Source organism: Macaca mulatta, chromosome 13, assembly GCF_049350105.2.
Source record: "Macaca mulatta isolate MMU2019108-1 chromosome 13, T2T-MMU8v2.0, whole genome shotgun sequence".
Classification (NCBI taxonomy): Eukaryota; Metazoa; Chordata; class Mammalia; order Primates; family Cercopithecidae; genus Macaca; species Macaca mulatta.
The window spans coordinates 81,431,566-81,459,490 of record NC_133418.1 but is presented as its reverse complement, the minus strand read 5'-3'; the positions used below and the strand labels follow the sequence as shown (position 1 = coordinate 81,459,490).

The 27,925-nt window shown below is 40.1% G+C and overlaps 1 protein-coding gene across 23 annotated transcripts in view; it reads right to left on the bottom strand.

Moving 5' to 3' along the window:
* The window catches only part of THADA (THADA armadillo repeat containing), a 356,821-nt gene that overhangs the window by 144,678 nt on the left and 184,218 nt on the right, over positions 1–27,925 (bottom strand). For all 23 annotated transcript variants that reach the window (XM_077959640.1, XM_077959647.1, XM_077959639.1 and 20 more), the window contains one exon: positions 20,898–21,066. In XM_077959640.1, coding sequence (XP_077815766.1) covers positions 20,898–21,066 — 169 coding nt within the window. The remainder of the gene's footprint in view (positions 1–20,897; positions 21,067–27,925) is intronic.

Sequence of the window (27,925 nt, the reverse complement as noted above, 5' to 3'; positions counted from 1 at the left end):
GGCACGGTCCTCAGTCTCAAAAAAAATCAGGTCACCTCCTCAGGTCTGTTTTCCCATTCATGGAGTACACAGCTCAAAGGCCACCTACAGGTTTAAAATTCTATGACTCAACACAACCTATTCTTGGGCAGAACATAGCCCTGGGAGTGGCACAATATCGCGGAAAGAGAAGGCGGCAGTGGGGAGTTGGGATAAACAATAGCATCTCCTCTGAGCTACCTGTGGAAGAGTCTGCAAATGCCTTTGGCAAAATTATAAATTGTTTAGAATTGTTTAGAGTTTAGATAATGGTCCTTTCCTACTTGAATATTTAATATGCTCCTATATGTGCCATTACCACAGGCCTGGAAGAGGGATCAACCTGATAACTCATTCACAACAAGGGATTTGAAAATTCAGTCAATGCTTGACTGAGGTGACACATGACGTTTCCCCCCTCCTCTTTAGACATAGATTTTGTTTTTTTTAAAGGAAAAAATGTGTTAAATATACAAAGCTCAATGGCAAGAAAGGGAATCTCCAAATGCCAGATATGAAGAAGGAACTTCGAGCCATGGTGACCGATGAGGTGCAGTGACCCACAGGGGAATTAGATGCTGAGCTGAGAGCACTGCACAAAGCTTACAGCGATGAAAAACTGTTTCACTCACTAGAAAGCTCCATCATCTGATTGGGGATATGGCAAAGAATCTGTTACCTTGGGGCCAGAGGTGAAAAATTTGTTCCTTATAAGGAATCAGAATTTCAGGTTTGAGAGAGGCATATGGAGTACAGGAACAAGAAATTTACAAAATGCTGGGTCTTGACCTATGATATCTATAGGAAGGACCCTAAAAGGTTAAACGCAAAACTACCAGAGACAACTGCCTCTACCATCCAGTGCACAGGTGACTGCCAGGAAAAACGGTTCCTGAAGACGAGCTAAAAAACAATTACAACCCTTGGGAAAGGCACCAGACACAGCAAAAGGCAGAATTCACATTCCAGGAACTACAGAAAACCAGTAACTTGAAAAAGACTAAGGTAAACAGATACCTTGTAGAATGTCCCTCAATTTGGGTTTGTATAGTATTTTCACACAATTAGATAGAGGTCATAGGTTTTGGAGAAAATATTGCAGAGGTGATGTTGGGCATTTAAGAAGAAATGAATAGAAAACAGTCAAAGAGATAATGAAAAGACTAAAAGAAATAAACAGAATTACCATGAGAAAATAAGAGGCAGATCTCAGGGTGGGATGGGGAACAGACACCTTCACTGAAGTAGAAAATTTCATGACAGAATGAAATACTTATTTCACCTGCGTCACTATAGGCAACTGAAAATGGAATCAGTGAACTAGAAAATATATCTGAAGAACTAATCAAGAATAAAGTCGAGAGATAAAAATTGGAGAGAACTGTGAAATGACAATATTCAAAGAGACGGAGATAAAGAATATTCTGGAATTTAACAAAGATATTAGTTCATATCAAGGGACTTCACCAACTCTTGAGTATAATAAATACAACCAATGATCACCTAGGAACATCATAATAAAACTGTAAGCCATCAATAACAGAAAAATCTTAAATGCCACAAAAAGTAGATAATCTACAAAGGAATGACAATCAAACTGATGATAGCTGTCTCATTATAATAACAGATGTCACAGACAATACAATAGTATCTTCTTTTTTCTTTTTGAGATGGAGTCTCGCTTTGTTGCCCAGGCTGGAGCGCCGTGGCATGATCTGGGCTCACTGCAACCTCCGCTTCCAGGGTTCCAGTGATTCTTTTGCCTCAGCCTCCTGAATAGCTGGGATTACAGGCACCCACCACCAGGCCTGGCTAATTTTTGTATTTTTATTAGAGATGGGGTTTCTGCATGTTGGCCAGGCTGGTCTCAAACTCCTGACCTCAGGTGATCCGCCTGCTTTGGCCTCCCAAAGTGCTGGGATTACAGACGTGAGCCATCGCACCAGCCTAATAATATCTTCAAAGTGTTGAAGGAAATAAGTGTCAACCTGGACAACCTCAACTACAGGATAAGACAGAAACTGAGTAAGACAGAAACAGAAATCAGAAGAAAGGAGTGGAACGCAAGAAAAAATAATGAACAGAGAAATTGGTTAAATATGTTAGCAAGCATAAATACTGAGTGTAAAATAATAAAAATAATGACTGATTAAAACCAAGGTAGGCCCAGCAGACAATAATAATGTAGAAGACAGGAAAAGCAAATTCAGTTACAGTATTCTAATGTCCATATCTTCTGGAGAGGAGAAAATAAAGATAATATCTTTAAGATTTTATGGACAACCTCTTAAAAAGATAGAGATGGAGTCTATAACTTCCAAAAGAATAAGGAAAAAAATGAAGAGAGAGTTAAAAAAACACACAACTATTTAATACAATTGTAAAAGGAAAGAAAACAAGCAGCAAAGAAAAATGTGTTAAAGAGAAAATGTGAAATAATAGAACCAAAAAAGTTCAATATCAGGAATCATAATTAATGTAAATGGATTAAAATAGCCTACTAAAAGACAAGAACGATAAAAACCACAATGAGCTATTATAATTCTACACACTTACTAGAACAGCTAAAACCCAACAAGCTGGTGACACCAAGTGCTGACAAGGACTGAGAGCAACAGGAACTCTCATTCACTGCTAGTGGGAATGCAAAATGGTACAGTCATTTTGGAAGATAGCCAGATTCTTATAAAGTTAAACACAGACTCACCACATGACCCAGCAATCTGCTAGGTACTTACCCAACTGATTTAAAAACTTATGTTCACATAAAAACCAACTTACAAATATGTATAGTACCTTTCTTCATAACCGCACCAAAGTGGGAGCAACCAAGATGTCCCTCAATAGGTGAACAGGGTAAACAAACTTGGTATATCCATAAAATGAAACAGTATTCAGCAATACAAAGAAGCTGTGGCTTCAATATGGATGAATATTAAATGTATTTTGCTAACTGAAAGAAGCCAGAATGAAAAGGTTATACATATTTTATGATTCCACTCACATGACATTCTAGAAAGGGCAAAACCACTGGATGGAAAAATCAGTGGTTGCCAGAGGTTTGTGGAAATAGGAATGCTTAGGCGAACTACAGGAAATTTTTTAGGGTGTGGAACTAACCTATATGATATTGTAGTGGTGGGTACAGGATCCTATATACTGGTTAAAATGCACAGAACTTTATAGTACAAAGATAAAGTTTAATGTATGCAAATTTAAAAAAAATCAACCAGGAGATCAGTACAAAAGAACCCAATTGTGGTGAAAGAATCTAACTGTGCTCTATAAATAACTTTGAAAAATGATGTTCTAACTAGAAGCTGTAAGACTAAAGACAAAAGAAATGTATATACAGTATTCTAGTAGGTAAGGTTTTTTTCTCCCATTAGTATGGGTTAAAAATTCTGAAACATCTGTGCAACTATACTAGGACTCGAGGAAATAAATGAGTAGTAGATGACAGGAGCTAGGTTTCTCACTGTTGGACAAAGGTTACAGATAATGCAAGTCAGAAAGCTAAAATGAACCACGTAGTACTGGAGTAGAGTCAAAGACATCAGTATGAACTCTTGTTTAGTTTAAATACAGTTGCAGAAGGACAGAAACAGAAATAGACATGTGTGCATAAATGGGTTAGTATACATATATGGATTTCCTAGCTCTGTCCACTGAGAGGGCCTAGAAGAGATAACACCCCAGTAGCCATGAGCATACTCAGTGCCCCAATCTTGGTTTCGAATATCATTCTCCAATAAAAGAAACCAGGTATTGACTATTTCTGTATGTAGAAAAGGGAATATACAAGGTGAGACTAGAACATCTTGTGCCAGAAAGGAAGAAAAATGGCTGGGTGTAGTGGCTCACGCCTGTAATCCCAGCACTTTGGGAGACTGAGGCTGGTGGATCACCTGAGGTCAGGAGCTCGAGACCAGCCTGGCCAACATGACGAAACCCTGTCTCTATGAAAAATACAAAATTAGCTGGGTATGGTGGTGCATGCCTCTAGTCCCAGCGACTTGGGAGGTTGAGACAGGAGAATCACTTGAACCTGGGAGGCAGAGACTGCAGTGAGCTGAGATCGCGCCACTGCACTCCAGGCTGGGCAAGACAGAGTGAGACTTTGTCAAAAAAAAAAAAAAAAAAGGAAGAAAAACAAACTGAAAGGATGAAAGCATGTCAAAGGCACCCAGGAGCCAACCTGAAAGAGCTCCCAATAGCTAAAACTGAAGCTGAAATAACTGGAGCAACAAAATAAATAATGTAATACTGGATTACAACCCAAAATACAAAATAAATATCTGTGAGTCCATACTGATTGAAATAAATGATTGAACAAATAAATAAATGGGAGAGAAGAGATAAATTTTCCACAGAGAAGAATTCAAAATAAGTAATGTCAATACGCCCCCCACTCAGCTTCAGGAGGTGAAGCTCAACTTCCTTCTCCCAACCCCCTGAGTGTGGGCTGCACTTAGTGATTTGATTCCAAAGAGTAGAGTATGGAAAAGACAGGAGAGGAAAGTAGCTCCACAGTGGAGAAATCTGGCAAACACAACTTCTCAGCCATGTGATTAATGTTAACATCAACAGTGATAAGTCTTTTTTTTTTTGGATGGAGTCTTATTCTGTCCCGCAGGCTGGTGTGCAGTGGCATGATCTTGGCCATCAGTGGCATGAACCTCCACCTCCTGGATTCAAGTGATTCTTCCGTCTCAGCCTCCTGAGTGGCTAAGATTACAGGTGTGTGCCACCACGCTCGGCTAATTTTTGTATTTTTAGTGAAGATAGGGTTTGACCATGTTGGCTATGCTGGTCTCAAACTCCTGATCTCAAGTGCTCTGCCCGCGTTGGCCTCCCAAAGTGCTGGGATTATGACGTGAGCCACTGCGCCTAGCCAGTGATAAGTCATATTGATAGTATGTACCCTGGATATGACATGAAGATAATGGCAAACCACCTCAGTGATCTTTCTCCCAAAAACCCATACTCCTAGTCTAACCATTAAAAAAACAGATAAGCCCAAATTGAGGAACTTCCTACAAAGTATCTGACCAGTAGTCCTCAAAACTGTTAACACCATCAAAAACATGAAAAAAGCATGAGAAACTGTCACAGACCAGAAGAGTCTAAGGAGATATGACATCTAAATGTAATGTGGTAACCTGGATGGGATCCTGGAACAGAAAAATGACAGCAGGTGAAAACTCGTGAAATCTGAATAAAGCATGTGGTGTTAATAGTAATGTACCAATTACTTCCTTAGCCATGACAAATGTTGCATACTAACGTAAGACAGTAACAACGGGAGAAACTAGGTGAGGGGGGCACAGAAACTTTCTGTATTATCTTAGTAACTTTTCAGTATATATAAAACTATTCTTAAGAAGTTTATTTAAAATGAGACAGTGACTATCAGATTGCATACTGAAACAAAATCAGATATATGTTCTTTACGAGAGACAACTAAAACTTAGAGAGACAGAAAGAATGAACATAAAAGATAAAAAAGATATTCAAGAAATACCAAGCAAATCACCATACCAGTACCAGACAAAACTAGAATTTAAGCCAAAAGGCATTAACAGTTATAAAAGAGGAAAATACTTAATGATAAAAGGAACAATTCTCCTTAAAAAGCATTACAATCATAAAGATTCTAGCCACTTCACGGATACTGCTTCTAACTGCTGCACCAAAATGTATAGAATTAAAAAAGAAATAAGACAAATTCATGTATAGGAGCTTTTGACACACTGCTTATAAAATGACAGATTAAGCAGGTTTTAAAAATCAGTAAGAGTATAGAAGATATAAGTAACACAACAGTCTTCCAAGCACACAATTCACAAACTACCACACTACCATACCACAAAAATGGCTTCAAAAAATTCTCAAAGAAGGAATATAATTGTAGATTATGTTCTCTGGCCACAAAATAACATTATAACAAAATTTAACAATAAGACCTCAACATCAATGTTTAAATTTCAAAAAATAATCAATGGGTTAAAAATAAAATATGAAAATTCTCAACTATTTAAAAGTGGACAACAATGAAAGCACCATGTATGAACTTTTATGGGATGGGACTAAAACGGCATTAAATGAACATTTATGGCTCTAAATATACATATTGAAAGAGAAGAAATAATAAAAGATGCATCTAACCACACAGAGATGACTGACAATATCAAAATTGTTCTTGGAAAAGCGAATCAAACCAATCAACCTGGGGCTCACTATATGCTTAGTAATAGGTGATTTGGAGACAGCGTAAGTAAGACACAATCCCCGCTCTCCATGAGTTCACCATCTTCTTGGTGAAACAAAGAATTAGGTGATAGCTAGAACACAAAGCTATATATCACTTACAGTATTAAGGGTTATCATCAGCATTTTAAGCTAACATACCAGATAATTAGCATCACACCAATCTCCCTGTTGGTCATAGAAACAAAGGCATAACCAATCACTGAATGTTAGGTTCAGTTGGTCCAACCAACTAGCTACTAGCTGGGAGCCCCAGTACAGCATCCTGAAAAAGGCTCATCTGAATTAGTACTTAAACATTAATGAACATAGGAGTTTAACTGGGGATCTTGTGAAAATGCAGATTCTAATTCAAGAGAGTTGAGGTGGCCTAAGATTCTGCATTTCTAACCAGTTCTAAGCAATGCCGATTCTGTGGTCCAGCACCACACTTTGAGTGACAAGGTTCTCTAAACTGTGCCTGACCTCGGGAAATGAGTGCTTACTAACACTCCACAACAACCTATTGCACCTGTGAAAGGTCGATCATTTTTTTTTAAAAAGTGAAAGATGTTGTCAATTCTTAAATATATACAAAAATACCAAAAATATTCACTTGAACACAAATTCTTTGGCGGACTTTTTGGAGTTATTTTGCTTCTTTTTTTAACTGAAATTTTAGATGTTTTTAGGCCTCTACCATCACTCCTGGTCTAACTTCTAACACACACACACAGGTTACCCCCCATCTCAGTTTCTCTATATGATTTTTAAAATGACCAAACTTACTCTGATCAATGCAGTGATAGTAAGAGTTAACTTCTGAAATGGATAGACAACTGAAAATTATGCATCTCTACTCATGCTCTCATTCGGGAGGGAGAAGTAAAAATTTAGAGAAACAACAAAGGAGGAAAAGCTAGGACAAGGGGAGAGTAACAAAGTAAATCATACATTTTTCCAGAATAGATGAAATGATGATCTTCAAGACACGTTTACTGAACAATATAGTCCTTCTTCTCTAAAGAGGCCGTTGAGCTCTTGGGGAGGGGCAAGGGCATGAGTAAGAGCCTACCACAGCTTAGGGATTACAGGCCAGGGGACACTGTTACTGATTTTCTTCAGAAACCTACCCAACTCAGTAAACCTTTGAGTTGGTGGGTGTGGATTGTAACTACATTTCTAATTTACTCTAAGAGTTTCCTTTGAAGAACATCAACTCAAATTTCTAGCATCTTTTTCCTAAATGTACATATTGAACACACTATCTGTATGTTCAATCATGAATTTTAATAAATTACTGCCTTGTATCTCTGTTCTCTATATGCACATCTAAGAAACAGACCTGATGACTATTTCAATTTTCTCTCAAACTGATCAATGCATACTTCTTTTCAGTATAAGAAAAATTTGCGGCTGGATGCAGTGGAACATGTCTGTAATCCCAGCACTTTGGGAAGCTGAGGCGGGAAAATTGCTTCAGCCCAAGAGTTCAAGACCAGCCTAGGCAACACAGTTGTGACTCCATCTCTATGAAAAATTAAATTAAAATAAATAAATAAACAAAATTAAAAAACAGTTTGGAGGCCAGGTGCAGTGGCTCACGCCTGTAATTCCAGCACTTTGGGAGGCCCAAGACAGGCAGATCACCTGAGGTCAGGAGTTCTAGATAAGCCTGGCTAACATGGTGAAATGCCATCTCTACTAAGAATACAAAAATCAGCCACGTGTGGTAGTGCACGCCTGTAGTCCCTGCTATTTGGGAGGCAGAGTTTGCAGTGAGCCAACATCTCACTACTGCTCTCCAGCCTGGGTGACAAAGTGAGACTCTGTCTCAAAAAACACGAAAAACAAAACCAAAAAACCCCACAAAAAAAAAATCCAAAAAACAATTTGGTAATTGGACAAGTAAATGTCTCACATATTTGAAAAAATCAATTATAAAGCAGGAAACTGAAACTGCATTTCAGAAACATGTTAGATATAAAAATGACTATATATCCTGTAATCTAAGAAGAAAGGGCAAGCATAAAGTCTAAAAGTCTATCTGCTATAGATGGACTAAAATTTACATGTAAAACTCATCTTACTATCTAAAATTTTTTTTAAAGGCTTAAGAAGTGAATAAGAAGAAAAAAGTGTCAAACAGCACATGTAAAATGTTAATTATACTGATCTCTTTGAAGATTAACAAAGGTGATGGAATTTTCTGGCACTTGTAAACTCTTCAAAGTCACAACTTTAAAAAAACCTCTTAAATCCATTTGATATTAAAAAAAAAAAAACTCCAAACAAACAATCTTAGACTCCTTTTTAGAAATATAATTCTCAGGAAGGTAATGAAAAATGTCCCCCTCACCAGAAATTTTACTTTGTAAAGATTAAAAAGGCATCCCAAATAGAAAAATGAGCAAGATTCTAAACACTTATTCCATATGAACGTGGGTCCATCAGTAAAACATGTGATATCTGATGCCTATACGCACCTCAACAACTGCTTCAGAGAGCTACCAGTTCAAGACTATAACACACAACCCACTAACTAATAAGGATAAAAAAGTGGAGGACGAAGCAGGAAGGCAACATTTGGCAACAAAGGTGAACATTTGCAAGTACAAATTCATACCTCAATAATCCCATTCACTTGATGTAGAGAAGGCACAAAATACGCATGCTATTGACAGTAACAAGAGAAATTCAAGTAAGATTTAACTTATGTTTTTTTCAAACATATGCCTTTGTCCAAAACAGAAAGAAATATAATTATATTTAATATAATAGATGTAGTTTTCCTTTGTTTCCCCAGACAGACAAAGAAAAACACGTGTAAGAATGATTTGAAAATTTCTAAAAGCAATAATAAGGATATGTTTTTAAAAGTCTTATTTGTATGCGTCATACTACTTTCAGAGTCAAGCGCCAGATTTACTACTGACTTTGACATTTACATATATGACATCTATATAATATTTAAGGTCCTTTCAAAAATCTTAACATAATTACGGGCTGGGTGCGGTGGCTCACGCCTATAATCCTAGCACTTTAGGAGGCTGAGGCAGATGGACTACCTGAGGATGGGAGTTCAAGACCAGCCTGGCCAACATGGTGAAACCCCATCTCTACTAAAAAATGCAAAAAATTAGCCAGATGCAGTGGCACACACCTGTAATTCCAGCTACTCAGGAGGCTGAGGCGGAGGCTGCAGTGAGCCGAGATCACGCCACTGCACTCCAGCCTGGGAGACACAGCGAGACTCCGTCTCAAAAAAAAAAAAAAAAAAAAAAAAAGCAAAAAAAGCATAATTACTATCTCCACCATGTATTTTCAGTACCCATTAGATTTATCCACCAGTTTCCTTTCTGAGGTCTGAATCTGGGAATATGGACAAAGTTTTATGCTTAACTCAAAGAAAAAATTTTTATGTTCTGGGTTAAGTTTTCAGCAGAACCTCTTGTTCTTAGAGAAGATTCATTCACACAGCCTCTTGTCCCCAACCCAAGAGAGGATCAGTGAAATAGATAGCAACTGTACCTGGCAATTCATCAGTGCTTCAAGTAAAGAAGTGATACAATTTTAATTATGTGTTATTTTCCGAAGCTTCCTTAGGTAAACAGAAACTAGAATTTTATTATGCTTTCTGACTCTGGGGAGGGCAGAATTCAGTTTCAGCTATATATCATGAAAGTGGATCAGAAACAGGTTGGAACAAGGACATGAAGCACGCTATAAGACGCTACGATTTTAAAAGTGAGCTGGCTTATACGTTCACAACACTTTTCCAGTAGAAAGAAAGAGAGAGGAAGGAAAGCGCCTCCTTAGTGATTCCAGTCTGAGTTTTGTATCCCCCCACCTTTTCATTTATGCCTATGCATGGCTCACTGTAGAATGCTGAGCCACAACTTCTGCCTGGGTCAGGAACGGTTTCTTTTGTGGTTGCTGGTATTTAAAAGAGCTGTATCATGCCTTATCCCACGGGATGATGGGGAAAATCCATAGGTACCATGGAACAAAGGTTCTCAACAAGCTGCCCCCGCCTCCGCCCCCTGCCTCCCCAGAGGACATACGGAAATGTCTAGAGACATTTTTGGTGGTGGTTGTTGTCACAAATGAAGGAGGGGTGCTACCAAACACACCACATTGCACAAGGCAGCCACCCACAACAAAGAATGTCAAGAGTGCTGAGGCTGAGAAACCCTGCCACAGAAGCAAAGGGTGAAGTGGGTAGCAATACAGAGAAATGCAAGAATGTCATGAACAGTAATATGGTCTAAAATAGGAAAAGACTTGTATTACTTATTTAAACTTTCCTTTAGGCCTGTGTGTTGATTTTACTTCAGGCCTCAGGTGGCTGCCAAATTGGCTATACTCAACCACAGTGCTTTTAAATGGTCAGCTGTGTCCTTAGTAACTCAAATATGTTGGGTGCCATAAATATATCTAAGAACTACAGCACAAGTACATAAACCGTGCAATCTCAAATATCCTACCCTAATAAAAACAAAGGTATTGCTTTTTGCCTATTCCATCTGCATATACTAAAAACACGTAACAACAAATAATACTATTTTTATTGGATGAGAACCACCAAACAAATCCCTTCACATTATGGGACCACATACCATCAGATATTTTACAGGGATTCTAGGAAATGACAAAAGTCTGACAGTGTGCCCACTGTGAGATGTTTCGTTGTGTTGCATAATTTTTAAAGTATACTCAGAATTATCTTCAGTCATATGAAGTCTCAGACAATAAGAGTGGAATGGCTTGGAGGGGATGGAAAGCATGACTTCCAAGATGGAAAAAAAAACTTGGAATGTGCTAGATTAACCTATCTAGGAGGATCCTGTATCTCCTTTCACTTTATGAACTTCAAATTTCTCCCTTCCCATGATAAAGAGTCCTTTGTCTCAGACAGCATGAGACACTGATTTCTCAGGTTTCCGTTGGGGTCTGAGGGAGAGGATGTAATTCAAAACAAAACAGGTGCAAGGAATAACAACCTGATAGGCAGGAACTCTGCTCTTAAAAATCTGAGCTAACCTCAGCTCTTATAATCTTTAACATGATCTACAGGAAGGCAGAGAACACAGTGACTGACTGGAGGAACCTCTCTGTGAAATATGATAACAACGTAAAGTCAAAATTGCTGAAAATGGACTTATTTCTCTTATGCACTCACTTATCAATAGGAATCCTCACGTTTTACAGTATTATTTCAATTACAACATTAATTTTTTTAAACACAGTTTTCTTTAGCTCAAGGTCTTTTACTCACCATCTACATCAGAGATTCTTACTTTTTTTTTTTTTGAGACGGAGTCTGGCTCTGTCGCCCGGGCTGGAGTGCAGTGGCCGGATCTCAGCTCACTGCAAGCTCCGCCCCCCGGGTTTACGCCATTCTCCTGCCTCAGCCTCCCGAGTAGCTGGGACTACAGGCGCCCGCCGCCTCGCCCGGCTAGTTTTTTGTATTTTTTAGTAGAGACGGGGTTTCACCGTGTTCGCCAGGATGGTCTCGATCTCCTGACCTCGTGATCCGCCCGTCTCGGCCTCCCAAAGTGCTGGGATTACAGGCTTGAGCCACCGCACCTGGCCGATTCTTACATTTTTAATCATAACTCCCTCCACCCCCCACCCATAGCAGTGGTGGTGGCAGCAGCAGCAAGTATTAATAATAGCAACTAACACTTACTGAGCATTTACTATATACCAGAGACCTTGCTACCCACTTTCCACATATTAACTCACTTAATCTTCACAGCCACCCTATGAGGTCATTTTATTTTCCCATTTACAGAAGAAGTGGAGGCACAGAAATTAAGTAACTCACCCAAAATAGCACAGAAAGTAAGCAACAGAGCTAGGATCTAGAGGGAGACAAGCTGGCTCCAGAGCCCGCTCTTACCTACTACCTGAAAGGACCTCTCTGAGCACATGCTTCCAGCTTTTGTGTACTTACTAACTTAGAAATTATATACTATTCTATGAATACATTATGTACATTACATATCAAATGTAAAATAATAGCTAAAAGCCAGGTACACCTGTAGTCTCAGCTACTCTGGAGGCTGAGGCAGGGGGACCACTGAGCCTGGGAGTTCAAGGCCAGCCTATGCACCACAGCGATACCCTAGTCTCTAACAATAACCATAATAATAATAAAAAAGGATGCGATAAAATAAATAACACACTAACGTATTCTTCCACATATGTTATTGTCTTGCAAACCCCACTTTGAAAGCTACAGGCCTACAGAGCCCAAACTGCTTGGCCCAGCATTTGTGGTCTCTCACATGTTGACCTGCACCCACCCTGCCATTCACACATCCTCTCTCCTTGACACAACAGGCTGGTTTGCTCATTGCCTCCTGCAAACACTTTCTGATGCCCTCCTCCATGCCTGGGCTCATACCATGTCGCTTGCCTCAAAAACAGAAAGCTAGTTTCAAGGTTTATCCCAAGGCCCAATGTTCCCCTGAAACCTCTGATCTCTCCAGTCCATCCTGGTCTTGCCTCTCAGATGTGTGATCTCGGCCACATGCTTGGTGCACGTAACATGTAGCCATGTATTTCTGGGTAACTGTCTGCAGTGTCAATGGTTTATTTTCCAGGTAGCTCATAAGCTTCTTGAGAGCAGGGAATATGCTATAAATTTTCTTTGTATCCTCCATAGTACCTGACATAGTATGTAGTATGATGTACTTAACTTCTCAATAAATATTTGCTAAACAGAAGAATAAACATTCTCCACATTTACTCTACATCTCTAAGGCCCAGGTCCAGAGGGTTAAGGTAAATGTCATACTAGAAAGCAGAGAAAGTAATATGACGGATACTTTGCTCTTTGCCTAAGCTCATCAGAACCATGACAGATTGACCTTATTCACTATGATTCCAGATGAAAAGGACCTCAGAGTCCCCAGCAATTCTGGCATCTATAGTGTGATGAGCTCACTTTAGGGAGCTCTTAAGTTTCTAAAGTAATGGCATCCTTCCTGGCCTTGTTTATCCACTATTGCCCACTCTATTGGCACTTTCCTATGGGTAAAGATAGTCTCAAACATGCACTTGGTATACCTGCTTACAGATGTCTGCAGCCAGCAGTTTCAGACGGAAAGACGTCCACCCTTTACCTTTATTCAAAAAACAAGAAAGTTTTCCCATGTCCTGTGATGTGATATAATTTGCTCAAACGTTGTTTCCAATGATGACTATTCTGACATGCCAACTGCCCTCCTCTCCTATCTATTCCTGATTCCCCTTAGCCTACTTGTTCTTTTGTCTGCAGCAACAATTACTTTCTAACAAACTATCTAACTTACTTATTATATTTACTATAATAAGTTCTGATATGTTTTACTCTTGCTGCTGGAATATAAGTGCACTGAGAGCAGTAATCTTGGAGGGCAAGGATGTGTCTCTTCTGTTCTCTGATGTAGCCTAAGCACCCAAAACAGTGCTTGGCACGTGCTCAATTAGCAGTTGTCAAATGAATGAATAAACAGATGGATATCAAGTCCCATTTTGCCCACAATCCCGAAGGCCCCAGAGAGAATCCTTCTCGCCTGACAATATTCCTTGTCTTCACCCAGAGAAGCAGTGCACAGAGAAGCAGTATACAGAGTTTCTTATACAGAGAAGCAGTATAGTACAGTGGTTAACTACACAAGCTCAAAAGGTTCAAACAACCCTGAGCTTGAATCCCAGTTTTAATCTTGCATAAATTTAGTGAAATCTCACAACCCCTCCTGTTCTCAGTTTTCTCACCAGTAGGATGGGAATAACACCTATCCTCCAGAAGAGGCTCTGGAGGAACTCAGTGACTGGTACATCACACACACGCTCTCACACTAAATATATATATATATATATATATATTTTTTTTTTTTTCCTCTTTTTGCTATTAATTCCCCTACTCTAATCAACTGACAAATCTCTAAGTTCCACATGCCCCTGACTGATACTCTGAGTTCTGAGCACTTCAAAACAGCAGTACATTGCCTGGGGAATAATGACAGTGCAGTACAGTCAATGCTCCAGAACCTGGCAGCTAAGAGCTGTCTCCAACACCCAGCAAAAGCTCCCTAAGTAACAGACACTAAATAAAAGCTTTTGGATGTTTATAAGGAAGGGATTAATTCATCTTCAAAAGTAGCATTTTAATTAAAAATGACTTTTCTGGGCTTATATCCAGAAAGGAATATATTGCCAAAAGGTAAGATTTAACAAGGTTTAGTTCTTTCTTTAGGTTTGTTTTTTTTTAAGAGTCCAGTGCTTCCCAATCCTTTTCACATCAAGGCACACATAGAAAGTAATCTTTCTTTGGCACTCTGGGATAAAACCGACGATGCTGCTCCCAGCTGCAGGTGACTGCCTAGAGGCCCCAGCCCTGCCAGGCCACACTCAGACTCCCTGAGAGCTGAAGGAATCGATAAATACCTTGGCACATCCATAGCCACACCACTGGAGAAACTCTGCCTTAACACTTTTTGGACTGGGGACCTTTCTAGCAACTTAGATTTTTCTCCTTTCACACTAACACAAGTTCTCAAAAAGAAAGAATAAATCTGGCCACCTGACAAGAGTGAGCATTTTCTTCAAATGATGACTCATTCCAGAAAAAAAGCACACAGACCAGAAATCCACCTATAACTTATAACATCAGCATAGTTTCACGCTTTTCTTTTTGATTTTCCATTCTGAAACAATATTTTCGAGGCATAAAACAAACAACAATGGAGATGGTCAACATCTTAGGTCGCCAAATGGAATCTATCAAGAAATGTTCCATTTCTGGACAGCTGGACCATTTTTATGTTTCACAATTTTGTACTTTTAAGAAATACAAATGATATTAAAATTCTTAAAGCACTAAGACATTGTCTCATGTGATTACATTTTTAAAAGATGGAAATGATAGTTCTTTTATATTTAATCACAAATTTTGATGTAACAGCAATATTAATAGAAATATATATACATATCTTTTCTATAAATGTTCATTTGCTTCCCTATTTAAGAAACTCCAGTAGAGTTGACACTTAAGGCTACCTCTGTCACTGATTTTCTACTTGCTTCCACTGCTCCCGTCTGTAGCATAGACTGAAGGGCGGTTAGTACCATCCCTGCTTCTTGCACAGTGATTCCTTCATACAACTAGCTGGCCGAAATAGCCTACCTTTACTTCTTTCTTTGTTTTCTGGTTTTCTTCCCATAAAGGTAATGCCAAGGTCTAGTCCAATTTCGGTCTTCATGTGTCCCATCCAGCCCAACACTACTGTTCCCATCATGTAAAGATTCTGACCCTATAGCAAACACAGAGTATATTGGGATGTTCCAGACTCAAGCAGAAATGGCCTCAGTTTCAGTCTCCTTTTATGCCTGATGCCCTGTCTGGCATTGTATCTTCTGTCTCCTCTTCATTTCTGTTACTCATATGATCCCTGGTCCCTGAGGGCTCACTTGGCTTCTAATCCACAGCTCTCTTTAAGTTTGCCTCAAAGGCAAACTCCTTATGTTTTCACCAGTGCCTAGAACAGGGTAAGCAAGCTACAGTGTCTGCTGAATTAAATTTAGTCCTGACCAACTTCTCATGGTCCTATCAGTTCCTAGATCTAGGATCTGTAACTCCTATGGTTACCCAAGTTTGAGAGGTTTTGTCAGACCCTTAAGGATGATAGAAGGTATGGCAACTATGGACTTGGCTATAGGCTAGGTCCCAAGGGAGGATCTGTATTTCCAGATACAGATTTAGTAGCATTAAATGGAAGACCAAAGAGAAATGATGACAGAGAGATGAGTGGAGAGGGAAGGGTACAATATACCTTTTACGGGTCACAGCTTCCCTGGGTTTCACTGACTTCTTCTGTCTCAATAACACAAATAGATTTACTTTGTTTCCACTGTATGATAACATACTAAATTAGATTTAAGGGGAGCAACTGAGTGATAAAGTTTATCTTTAGATGGATTCTTGGTTTCTTCTCCTTAGCCATAAAAAGTTGTTATTCGCATCAGAGGCAGCACATTCTAAAGAAAATAGGAACACAGGCTTTGGAGTTTAATATGTTATCTCAGCCGGGCGCGGTGGCTCATGCCTGTAATCCCAACACTTTGGGAGGCTGAGGTAGGGGGATCACTTGAGGTCAGGAGTTCCATACCAGCCTGGCCAACATGGTGAAACCCAGTCTCTACTAAAAACACAAAAATTGGCCAGGCGTGGTGGCGGGCGCTTGTAATCCAAGCTACTTGGGAGGCTAAGGCAGGAGAATTGCTTAAACCCAGGACGCAGAGGTTGCAGTGAGCTGAGATGGCGCCACTGCACTCCAGCCTGGGCGACAGAGTGAGACTCTGTCTCAAAAGGAAAAAAAAAAAAGAGCTAAATTAAAGAGCAATAGATCACCTTTTATTTGTATATAACAACAACAACAACAACAACAACAAAAACCCAAAATAGACAAGAAATGAAAAAGCTGAAAATTCAAACTCTTATTTCAAATGGTATACATTTTCTTATGAATTACCCAAAATGTGAGTTAAGTACCCAAGAATCAGAATAAACCCTTCCTCATGATTGTTGGCCTCTTATATTGAGCTCCTCCTCAATATAAGAATTTTCTGAACTCCAATATGATCTCTTGAGAGTGATAAGCAACCTAGTAATAATGTTAAGTCCCCAACATGAAGAGTTTCGGCAACAAAAACAGAAGGTTAATTCTACTTAAGAGACACAGCAGCCCTGCTAGTGATGTTCCCAAATGAGGTAATGTCCATGGCTCTTATCTAGCCTTTATTGAGATTTAATGTCATTTACCCCTGGCTCTCATGAATCTGCTGCATAACCTCACCTTTTCTAATGTGTGTTACTTCTAACCATCTCAACACAGCAATTATGAACCTCTGGTTTTTAAAATGATTAAGAAATGAATCCCACATGTTCTTTTTTTTTGCAAGTGTTATAATTTGAGTCTTTCTTCCATAGTCCCAGAAAATTCAGAGATCAGCATATTTCTTGTTTTGAAGGTATACTATAGAAATACTCTGAGATTTGATATATTTATGTAAACATTTTCAAAGCGGTCAAAATGTATAATTCAAGAAAATGTTCTGTGAAAGAATTTGTTTTCTGACTACAAAATGATTTCCTGCTTTTGAAAAAAATAACAACTTTATATTTACTTAGCTGGCTCTGGAGATCCCATGGAGATGATCATTCCTTTCAATCTCTAACACCTCTTTTCCAGGTGCAGGCTTTTTAATGATTTCAAAGGTAGCTTTATGTGGAGAGGAATCTATAAGATGTAGAAAGGAAAAAGAAAAAGAGCCCTTCCCAACTTAACCCTTTATGCTTTCCCCAGAAAGAACCACAGGATGGACAGAACTAGGACAACACAGGTGTGACACTCAAATGGACACGCCAGAAAGACTTTCCACATCCCTTTGACTTCTTTTTCTGAACCAGGGTAAACCAACCTTGATAAAGGTAGGAATCTGCCTGACAAACATGAATACGATACCCAACACCCACATTTGCTGGCTTTTATTCAACAAGCCCTTCATCTCACCAACACTTAGGAACAAGAGCAACAACCACAACAAACCCAGAGTTCTAGGGTTTTACCCTTTCCACAGGATTTCACATTTTATCTAGCAGAAGAAGTAAACTTGAGACTATCAAAAGCAGCCCAGAGGCAGAGCAACAGACCATGTTTTGTTGCTGGGCAGACTGGTGAAACTCAGCCAGAACTGTCAGTAGTGTGTATGGGGAACAAGGCTGGGAGGCTCATTTGCACAACTGATGAGAGAGCCCAAGAAGCAACTCCAACCAAACTATTTGGACAAAGTTCAGCCAAGAGTGGATCTTCAGTAAAGAAAATCTGATGGCTTATCCACTTGACAAGCTAGGCCTTCCTTCTAACTCAGATACACTTTGTAAAGGCTGTTCTGTATTCCTCATCATTCCAGCCCTGCTCTTTCGAAGAATCAGCAGAGTCTGACACAATCAAGAGATATAAATTTTGAGGCAGAGCAAATAATTTTTGGGTCACAATGGTCCATCTTTAAGACCAAGACAATAACCCCTGCCCCTCTCTTCATCACAGGGATGTAGTGAGAACTCAAGGGAGATGAGTGCTCAAGAGCTGATAGTAAAGAAAAGACCTAAGACCCATAATGTATGTAACATAGACTAGATGATCTCAAACTGCAGTCTGGGGCAGTGCAATCTTTTCAAGAGGTCCCCAAGACAAATTATTTTCAAGTGATGCCAAGAAAATAGTTTCCTCTTTTACTCTCATTCTCTCATGAGTGTACAGTGGAGTTTGCCAGAGGCTACAAGGTGTGTGAGGATGTCATTATTTTGATGACTAATGCAATATGTACTTGTGAGTCCTCGTGTTTTAATATTTTCTCAAGTTTACTTTTTTTTTTGAGACAGAGTCTCACTCTGCCGCCCAGGCTGGAGGGCAGTGGCATGATCTCGGCACACTGCAACCTCTGCCTCTGGGGTTCAAGCAATTTTCGTGCCTCATCCTTCCAAGCTGAGTAGCTGGGACTAAAGGCATGTACCACCACACAGTTAATTTATGTATTTTTAGTGGAGATGGGGTTTCGCCATGTTGGCCAGGCTCGTCCTGAATTCCTGGCCTCAAGTGATCTGTTCAGCTCAGCCTCCCAAAGTGCTGGGATTATAGGCATGAGCCATCACACCGGCCTGTCTCAAGTTTACTTTCTAATTGAATATTGATAGAGAAAACTCTCTGGGAGCCGTAATAGCTTTTAAGAGTCTAAAGAGGTCCTGAGACAAATTTGAAAACTGCCAACCTAGAACTTCAGTCCCACCCAAACCAGTAGGTTCCCACTCAGGGGCTACCTTCTCACCCACTGGGAGCCTTTATGCTGCTCTCTTTGCATGGGAGACTCCTTCCCTTTCTTTACTTGGCTAACTTCTTCAGTCTCTGCTTAGATGTTGCTTCCTCTGGGACATTTTCCTCGATTTCCCAGAGGAGCCTGGTGGCCCTGCTATGTGTTCACCCAGCACTTAGCGCACTACATTGTGATTGCCTATTTTCTGGTACTTTTTTGTCCTTGGCTCCTTCAAGGCAAAAACTGACTTACTTGCTATTATGACTGTGACACAGTGGTATGTAGTAGGCATTCAGTAAATATTTGTTGAATATAGAAAACAATCAAGGAACGGCCAGGCACAGTGGCTCATGTCCATAATCCCGGCACTTTGGGAGGCCAAGGTGGGTGGATCATTTGAGGTCAGGAGTTCAAGACCAGCCTGGTCAACATGGTGAAACCCAATCTCTACTAAAAATACAAAAATTGGCGACTGTGGGAACAGTGGGGGTGCAGAAAGCTCGTAATTCCAACTTCTCAGAAGGTTGAGGCACAAGAATGGCTTGAACCCAGGAGGCAGAGTTTGCACTGAACCGAGACTACACCACTGCACCCCTGCCTGGGCAACAGAGTAAGACCCTGTCTCAAAAAAAAAAAAAAAAAAGAAAAAGACAAAGATAGTTCTACCTTGCATTCTTATTACCTAGGGAGAATGAGTTATGAAATAACTAGTTTTCATTATAGTACAGATTTATTAAAATTAATAATAATAGACTATCTATATATCTTGTGGTGTACCAGGCACTATTCTAAGCATGTTGTATGTATTAACTCCCTTAGTGTTCACAGAGTTCCTATGAGGTATATGCTACTATTATCCTTATCTCAAAAATGAAGACATGGATGTATAAGTAATGAGGGGTAGATCTGAGATTCACACCCAGGCTGTCTGGCTCCAAAGTTTCATCTTGTTAATCACTCCAGCCACTGCCTGCCACATCAGCAGTGTCGATCTCAGGCTTATAACATGTATTGAGATCTCAAGGCCATCTCTCAACTCTGTTCATAAACCGGGAACATGACCTGACATTTATATTCCACCCCTAACCCTATGCCCATGTGAGCAACTATAGCAGCCATTTGAACACAAGACCTCACCAATACTACCTGTCCTCAAGTTAGGGTTGAAATAGGGCAGTTTCAGCAAAAAGTCTCTTTCTCGTTTATTTTTTGTATGTTACTTTTTTCTAGAAGAAGTGTTAGGTTAAAAACAAAAAACTTGTACATTTGTTCAAAATAATAAGGTTTTTTGGTAGCACAGAGAAAACAGGAAAGGTTCAATACTTCCATGTACTAAGGTGCTGTGCCACAGGGCAAACTCTCCCTGATGTGTCTAACTCTTCCTGTGCCTCTTAGGTTAACCTCTCTCAAGGTAGCTTCCAGTTTTACTCTGAATAGGTAGTAGCCCAGAATGTTTTGCAGGCATACTTGATGGAAAAGACAAAGTTTTATCTGGCTCACAGAGGTAAGGCCAAGTGGGAGAAAGTATACTGTAGAAAACACGGGATTTATTGCAAAAGATAATCTGAGAGAATCACAATGTAACACTGTAGTGATATTTGGGATGAAAAAGCATAACTAGGAGATACCTGATCTTTCAGAAGTAGAAAAAAAGTTCTACAAAGTTAAGAGGCTGTGTATCAAATCTTCACCAGCTAACAGTACATGAGAAACCAGAGTTCATCTTATGGTGTTTGACAGAAGTCACACAAAGCAACTTTACTTACCTGGAGAAGTGTCCCATGAATATGGTTTTGCCGGAAACACTGGTCAGTGCAGCTGGGGAGTGTGGCCAACAGAGTTCGAATGGTATTAGGAATGTGATCTATCATAACAAATGGGACCAAGGCACGAGCTGCCATTTCACGGGAGTGATAGACAGGTGAGTGACCACACCTGGGGAGAAATAAAAACACAAGACCATTCAACAGTCATCTCTACATCTGTCTTTGTATATACTTACATTCTATCTAGCATGGGCTGGAACATTCAGGGGTTACGGGGAGACAGGAGTTGCTCCTTATTCCAAATGATGTTTTGTATCTGCATTAGTTCTACAGGTGACTTTGCTTTGCTTAAAAACATCGTTAGCACCTATAATTCTTTATCATGGAGATTAAACATAGACAGGCTTGGGAATAACACAATAAACAGGTAGTATCAAAAAACAACTTACTCGTTAACTATTTATTGGGTATTTATGATAAGCAAAAGCACCATGATAAGTGCCATAAAAAATAAGACAGTCACCATTGTCTTTGAAGAGCCCATACTTTGGTTGGCCAGAGGAAAAGTATATTTGAAAAAATGACCAAAAGTACGAGACAGTATACGAAAAGTGAGAAGCAAGTGATCTTGACATTATGACTATAGAAAATCTGAAGAAGGATGGAACTCAGGAAAGCAAGCATGATTCAAGTAGGCCAAGAAAGATCTGAAGTCATTTCAACCAAGGGCAAAGTGGTATAAAGCAAGACTAGAAATACTCAAGGTGTAGGTAGATGTGTAGAATGCAGAGGTTCATGAATAACAGTAAAAGTTAAGGCTGAGAAGTGGGATAGGCCATACTGGGGAGTGCCACAAAGAGCATAGTCCATGGTCTGAACTAATTGTTAAGAGAACAAGAGATGGACCTTCAAATCACCAAATCCTTGCCTCTGGGCTGACTCATACCCAAAGAGCTGGAATAAAAGCCAGTTCTTAAATAGTGAAAGTCGTGGACAAGGGTTATTTTGAGATTCTAGAAAGGTCATTGTAAAGGCAGGTCATCTACAAGTCATCTTCATAAACACTCAGAACCTGAAAGGCCATAACCATTTTGTTGAAACTGTGCACTTTAAAGCCTCCACAGATATGAGATTGATTGATTGAGAGTAAAGTAAAAGTCTTCACAGATATGAGATTGAGAGGAAAGTCCAATATGCTAAGTACCAGCTTAAATAAGTTCTTGACTAGAACACTCAAGACTTCATCATTTTTCATGCAATTAAAAAGTAACTCAACTTACAGAAATGTCTTAGATGACAAGAATAGGGAAGGTCAGAAGATGGTAGACTCTGCAGGGGAAAAGAGATGGCCTCTTGACTTTCTTCAAAATTAATCTGTGTACATGAAGGAATTACTTGGTAAGAATCAGGCCATTAGGGCTACATGGCCATGTTGGCTCAGGAGTAGAGGGACAGGGCCCTACAATAGCAATGTTTCTAATACCTTAGAGGTTATCGCCAACGTTTATTCTAATATGCCAAAAGAAATACAGATACAATTTCTGTACAACTAGAATAGTCGGAGCAGAATTTCATCATGGTGTTGGGGGAGGTAGGGGAAGAGGAGAAAGAAGTATGGGGTGAGTTTAAAAAAAATATATGCTATTTTTCCCCCTAAGACAGTTCTGTCTGTCAGGTAGGTCCTGCAGCACAGTTTCAGGACGGAGAAGAGGTCACCCCACATTATCTGTGGGAAAACAGAGAGCTATGGTTACAGTAGTTGTGACAGTTTCCACAACTCATTCATTTTCTCACTTATTCTTTTTAAATGATTAAATGTTTAATCTGTAACTGGCAAATGCAGAAAAATGTTTGCTTTGGTCTATAGGAAATGATGAGGGAGGGGTCAGGGAGAAACTTCACTTGATTAAAAAAAAAAAAACTCTGAAAATGTTTTGAGATTTAATTAGCAAATCACCTCACTTAGTATGGCACAGTCATTTGTCGGAAGCTTCCCTTTCCGTCTGTCACCCACCTCTCCAATGCACACACTTTGTGTTACAGTGTGTTTTATGTTACCGAAAGGGCTCTTGTATATAAATGTTTCTTTTCAAATACAAAGAACTCTGACATGGTTACAGATGTTTAGTTTCCAATTAGCAGTGACTGTACACTAAAGAGTGCCCCTCCTTTTGCTCCTGACTTTTGTAGATGATGATTTCCCAAAGGATTCTGGCATCCATACAAGAGGAAGAATGGAAAGTGGGAAAAGTGCCAGTATTTTCTGCTTTTGGATACCCTGTGTTAGGGTAGTTTCCAAATGCACACAACAAGGTTAAAAAGCAAAACAAAACTTCTCCTCAAAAAAGTAACACAATTACCAAAAAAGAAGCCAATTCTTGAAGTAATATTTAATTAAGTAACATTCATTATAAAGCAATGGTTAAATATTCCATCACAAATTCTTTAGATGGAAAGATTAGATCATAGACAAATTTATACATATATATGTAAACACTAAGAAAAAAATTTCTAGGTTACTGTTTTGTCACCTACTGCGGGCAGGGAGGGGGTCTGAGGAGCACATTTAGAATCTAGTAGCTATAAGAATAGAAAATTAGAACACCTGGATTTTCATTCTGCTTTGGACACTGAGTTCTGTGACTTGCAAAAGTCACAGAAACCTCTCTGAGTATCAGTACAGTTGAGAATGGTGGCAATGCTTTCTACCCAGTGGTCTGACGTGATGTCTAAGAGAACACTCCAAGTAGGAAGGACTTCAGAAATTCCAAGTTTTTACAGTGCACTGTGCCTGTGTCTAGTAATAGCATCAGTATATTCAAGAATTGCAGGCCTATAAGTGGCCCCAGGAAGAGAATTAAGAACATGTGGTGAATTCTATGCTGCTTTAAAAAGTTAAGACAACATGTTGATAATATGAAGGCAAAGAAGGTCTTTTTTTGGCCACCATTAAAAGCGGTGAGGAAGAGTCTCAAGCCCTTCTGAAATAAGTGGGATAGCCCCTGTCTCTCTAAGTTTCTTCCATAAAAGAAAAAAATACACTTAAGGTCTCAAAGGTCATTTCTACTTTTAACATTCCTTGAAAATCAGTCCCTCTAATAGCCCTAAGCTGTGTTCTAGGCCTGAATACTAGGTCCTCCACAGAATCTACAAGGTACAGACACCAGTGTCTTAAAACTTCTAGCCCTCTCACGTCAATAAACCCTTTCTATGTTCATTTTAATCACATATTTATTGACTGCCTACCATGTCCTCGACACTGTGTAACATAACACATGACACTTTTATTTTTTTTTTTTTTGAGACAGTCTCACTCTGTCACCCAGGCTGGAGTGCAGTGGCGCAATCTTGGCTCACTGCAAGCTCCTCCTCCCGGGTTCATGCCATTCTCCTGCCTCAGCCTTCCGAGTAGCTGGGACTACAGGCGCCCGCCACCTTGCCCGGCTAGTTTTTCATATTTTTAGTAGAGACGGGTAGTCTCGATCTCCCGACCTCGTGATCTGCTCACCTCGGCCTCCCAAAGTGCTGAGATTACAGGTGTGAGCGACCGCGTGCCTGACCGAGACATGATACATTTTTAATAAGAATACTTGCATCCCACAATTGTACAGCACTTGACAGTTGATAAAATACCTGCACACTTGTGATCTCTTTACTATGCAACTTCCCTGTAGGACAAAAGGGCATTATGAACCTAAATTAACAGATGAAAAATAAAATGAAGCTCAGAAGGGCTCAGTGAAAACTCCGAGGGCTAAGTCCAGGATGTGTAAGTAGCGCTCAGGCCAGACTGTGACCCAGAGCTCTCTGGCTACTCAACCTGTAGCTCACACCTGGAAATCAAGGGAGCATAAAAATATCTCCTAGCTAACAAAAACACAAACTGTAATTTATACATATGTGGAAAATTTCTAAATGAGTGTTTTGTTTTTTTTTTAAACATTTTAAGGATAACGAAAATATTTCAGAAACTAATGTAAACTATGAACTCTCTCACAAGAGGAATATATTTATGAACATATACACACAATTTCCCATACAGTTTCAGGTTCGTGACACACATCCAAAACCCTTGAGGAGGGAGTTTCCCAGACCCAGGTGGGGAACCTCCTGCTGCTCTGTCGCATACATCAATGACAACACAATGTGGCTGTCAGGTGTGTGCTCTGCTGCATGTGACATAGCAGTGGAGAACACTGCTCACAGGGAACCACCAGCTTAGAGGTGACATACAGTCTGCTCATCACAAATCAGTGTACCCATGCAGACATACACAGCTGTAGAGTGGCACAGAAAAGTCAAGTGGGAGGCAGAGCTGAAACAACTTTCTGGAACAGATAAAGGACCTTCAAATGAGGGTGAAATACACACTTGAGCTTAACACTTGAGGAACCCAGAGGAGTTCAGAATGCAGTACTCTCAGCAAAAAAAAGGACCATTGAGCTGAGATCATGCTGACTTCACCACCTTTCACAGAGTGAGGGCTAAGCTTTTTCTACGTGTTCTTGTTTCATATCTACCATCACAATGTGTTCTTTTTTTCTGAAAGATTTCAAAGGAAAGCGGCTATACATCACCAAAACTGCCTCTGCCCACCCACATCTGTAGGGACGTCTACTGAGTACCTAGCACAAGCACACACTTGGTCAGGTACCAGAGAATCGGAGAGAAAACCACTGCCTAGGCCACAAGGAACTTAACAGTCTAGTGTGGAACACAGAAGAACGAGCCAATGATTCTCAGGCCATGAGAAGTAAACACAAGCTGCTGCTGCTGTGTAAGTGCGACACCTGTGTGTGCGAGTACTAGTCTAGGTGATCATGCCCAGCTCTGCCTAAGTGGGGAGAGGTGGGGAGAGGCAGAGAGCGCTTGGGTTTGGCAAGAAAGAAGTCCTTCCCCAGACCTGTGCCTTTCCCTATGTGAACCCAAACTGTCCCTCAGGGCATCCAGACAAAAGGAAAGGAACTGAGATTAAGTTACTAGTATGTGCCGGGACTGGCTAGGTGCTTTAGATACACTATTTTAATTATTTCATTAATCTGCATCCCAAGGTCAGTGTCATTATCCCTATTTTAAGATGAACAGAGTGAGGTTTCCCAGCATACTTTGGGTCATAAAGTTAGCATAAAGTCCGCATTTTAATTAGGGTCTGTCTACCTACAAAATTCAGTCTTTGTAAGACTTTACAATGCAGTTGCCTCAAAATCCCCAGAGCCTTGGAAAAGCCAAATGTTTCCAAACATTCAACCTAATCACACTAAGGTATGAACGACTTAGAGAACCAACCAGTCTCTAATTTGTAGACCGCGAAGCAGAACAACAAAGACGATGCTGATAATAGCTAACATTTCCTGAGCATTTATTAAAGACCAGGCTCTGTAGGTGGTACCTCATTTAAATCTGACAAGCCAGAGTAGCTGAGAGAAACTTTGTAGGCAACATGGGGGAGGTGTTTTTGAACTGAGGGAACTTTAAGTCTCAGTAGCATTGGGTGAGTCCCCGTATGTCACAGGAACCAGAGGCTTCAAAGTCTCCAAATGGCTTCAGGATCCAGCCAATATCCCCTTCCATCCTACCTCATTAACATAATTAACATTCCCCCAGTTCCTCCCCATTTCCTGACCCACCTCCAGTCCTGATTCTTATTTTTCAGGTGAGGCTATATCATGTACAAAACAGAGGCCCCCAAACTTCTGTCAGTGATGAAAAGGGCCATCCACTTGCTCTAGATGGCCCTACTTAACCAAGCAGTTAGCATCTTCCAAGGTGGGGTGAGTTCAAAAAAGCTATGTCTGACCCTGATCCCACCCTGCCAACACACCCCCTAAAACCTCTCACTAAAGTTACTCAAGAATGCCAGCCATACCACTATGGTCTGTTTGTCCTACAGCACAGCTGTCAGCTCTTGGGAAATGGTCATCTACTGACAAGCCAAAGTTGAGACAACCCTATTTAACAGGCCATCTCTAAAGGCTGGGTGAGACACAGCAGGCTGAGGCTCTGGATTATACTACTTTCAAAAAATCTTTCTTTCTATATATGTTTTGGCAAGCCAACTAGCGTTTGCACATTCCAGTTCATTCTCACTAGAGTAATGTCCTTTTACTCTTGTGCTTTTACTCCTGTACTGAAGAGGGAATTCCTCTTCATCTTCTAACTATGCTAAGGTATTACATTTTTGTTTAGAGACAGGGTCTCACTCTGTCACTCAGGCTGGAGTTCAGTGGCGAGATCATAGCTCACTGCAGCCTTGAATTCCTGGGTTCCAGTGATCCTCCCACCTCAGCCTCCTGAGTAGCTGGGATGATAGTCATATGCCACCAGGCCTAGCTGATTTTCTTTTTCTTTTTTTTTAAGTAGAGACAGGGTCTCATACACCTGGCCTCAAGTGCTCCTCCCACTCTGGCCTCCCAGAGTGCTGGGATTATAAGCATGAGCCACCATGCCTGGCCTCTGCTAAGGTATTACCTTTTTTGTGAAACTTTACTGTACCTCCTGTGATCAGAATCAATCACTTCCTTCCCTCTGCCTACTGCAATTGCATATTTAGCTCTGCCATAGCAGCCAGTGCATCTCACTTACCTTCCCAACAGTAGCTCTCAGGCATCATCATGTCTGCTAGACTGAAATGACTTTGAGAACAGAAACAGGGTCTTCATAGTTCTTTATCACAGAGCACATAGGACAGGGACTTAAGAACATGCTCTGGAATCCAGCAGACCTAAGTTTACATCTGACTTCTGACACTTACTAGTGTGTGACTTTAGATAAGTCAGTAAACCTAAGTTTGTACCTTCTATAAATGGGGAAAAGGAAGAATGCTCATTTCATAGGGCTGTTGTGAAGTTTAAATGAAATAATGCATGAAAATAAAATGTCTAGAAGACAGGCAGGTGGAATAATTTGAAAATAAAACCTTTATACACTTTACAAATTGTTTTTCTCTAGTGCTCTTTGTCTCAACAACTGGCTGAGGAAACAGGGCCTGGCCTGTACCAAACAGGCTCCAAGTGCTCACAAAGGCCTGC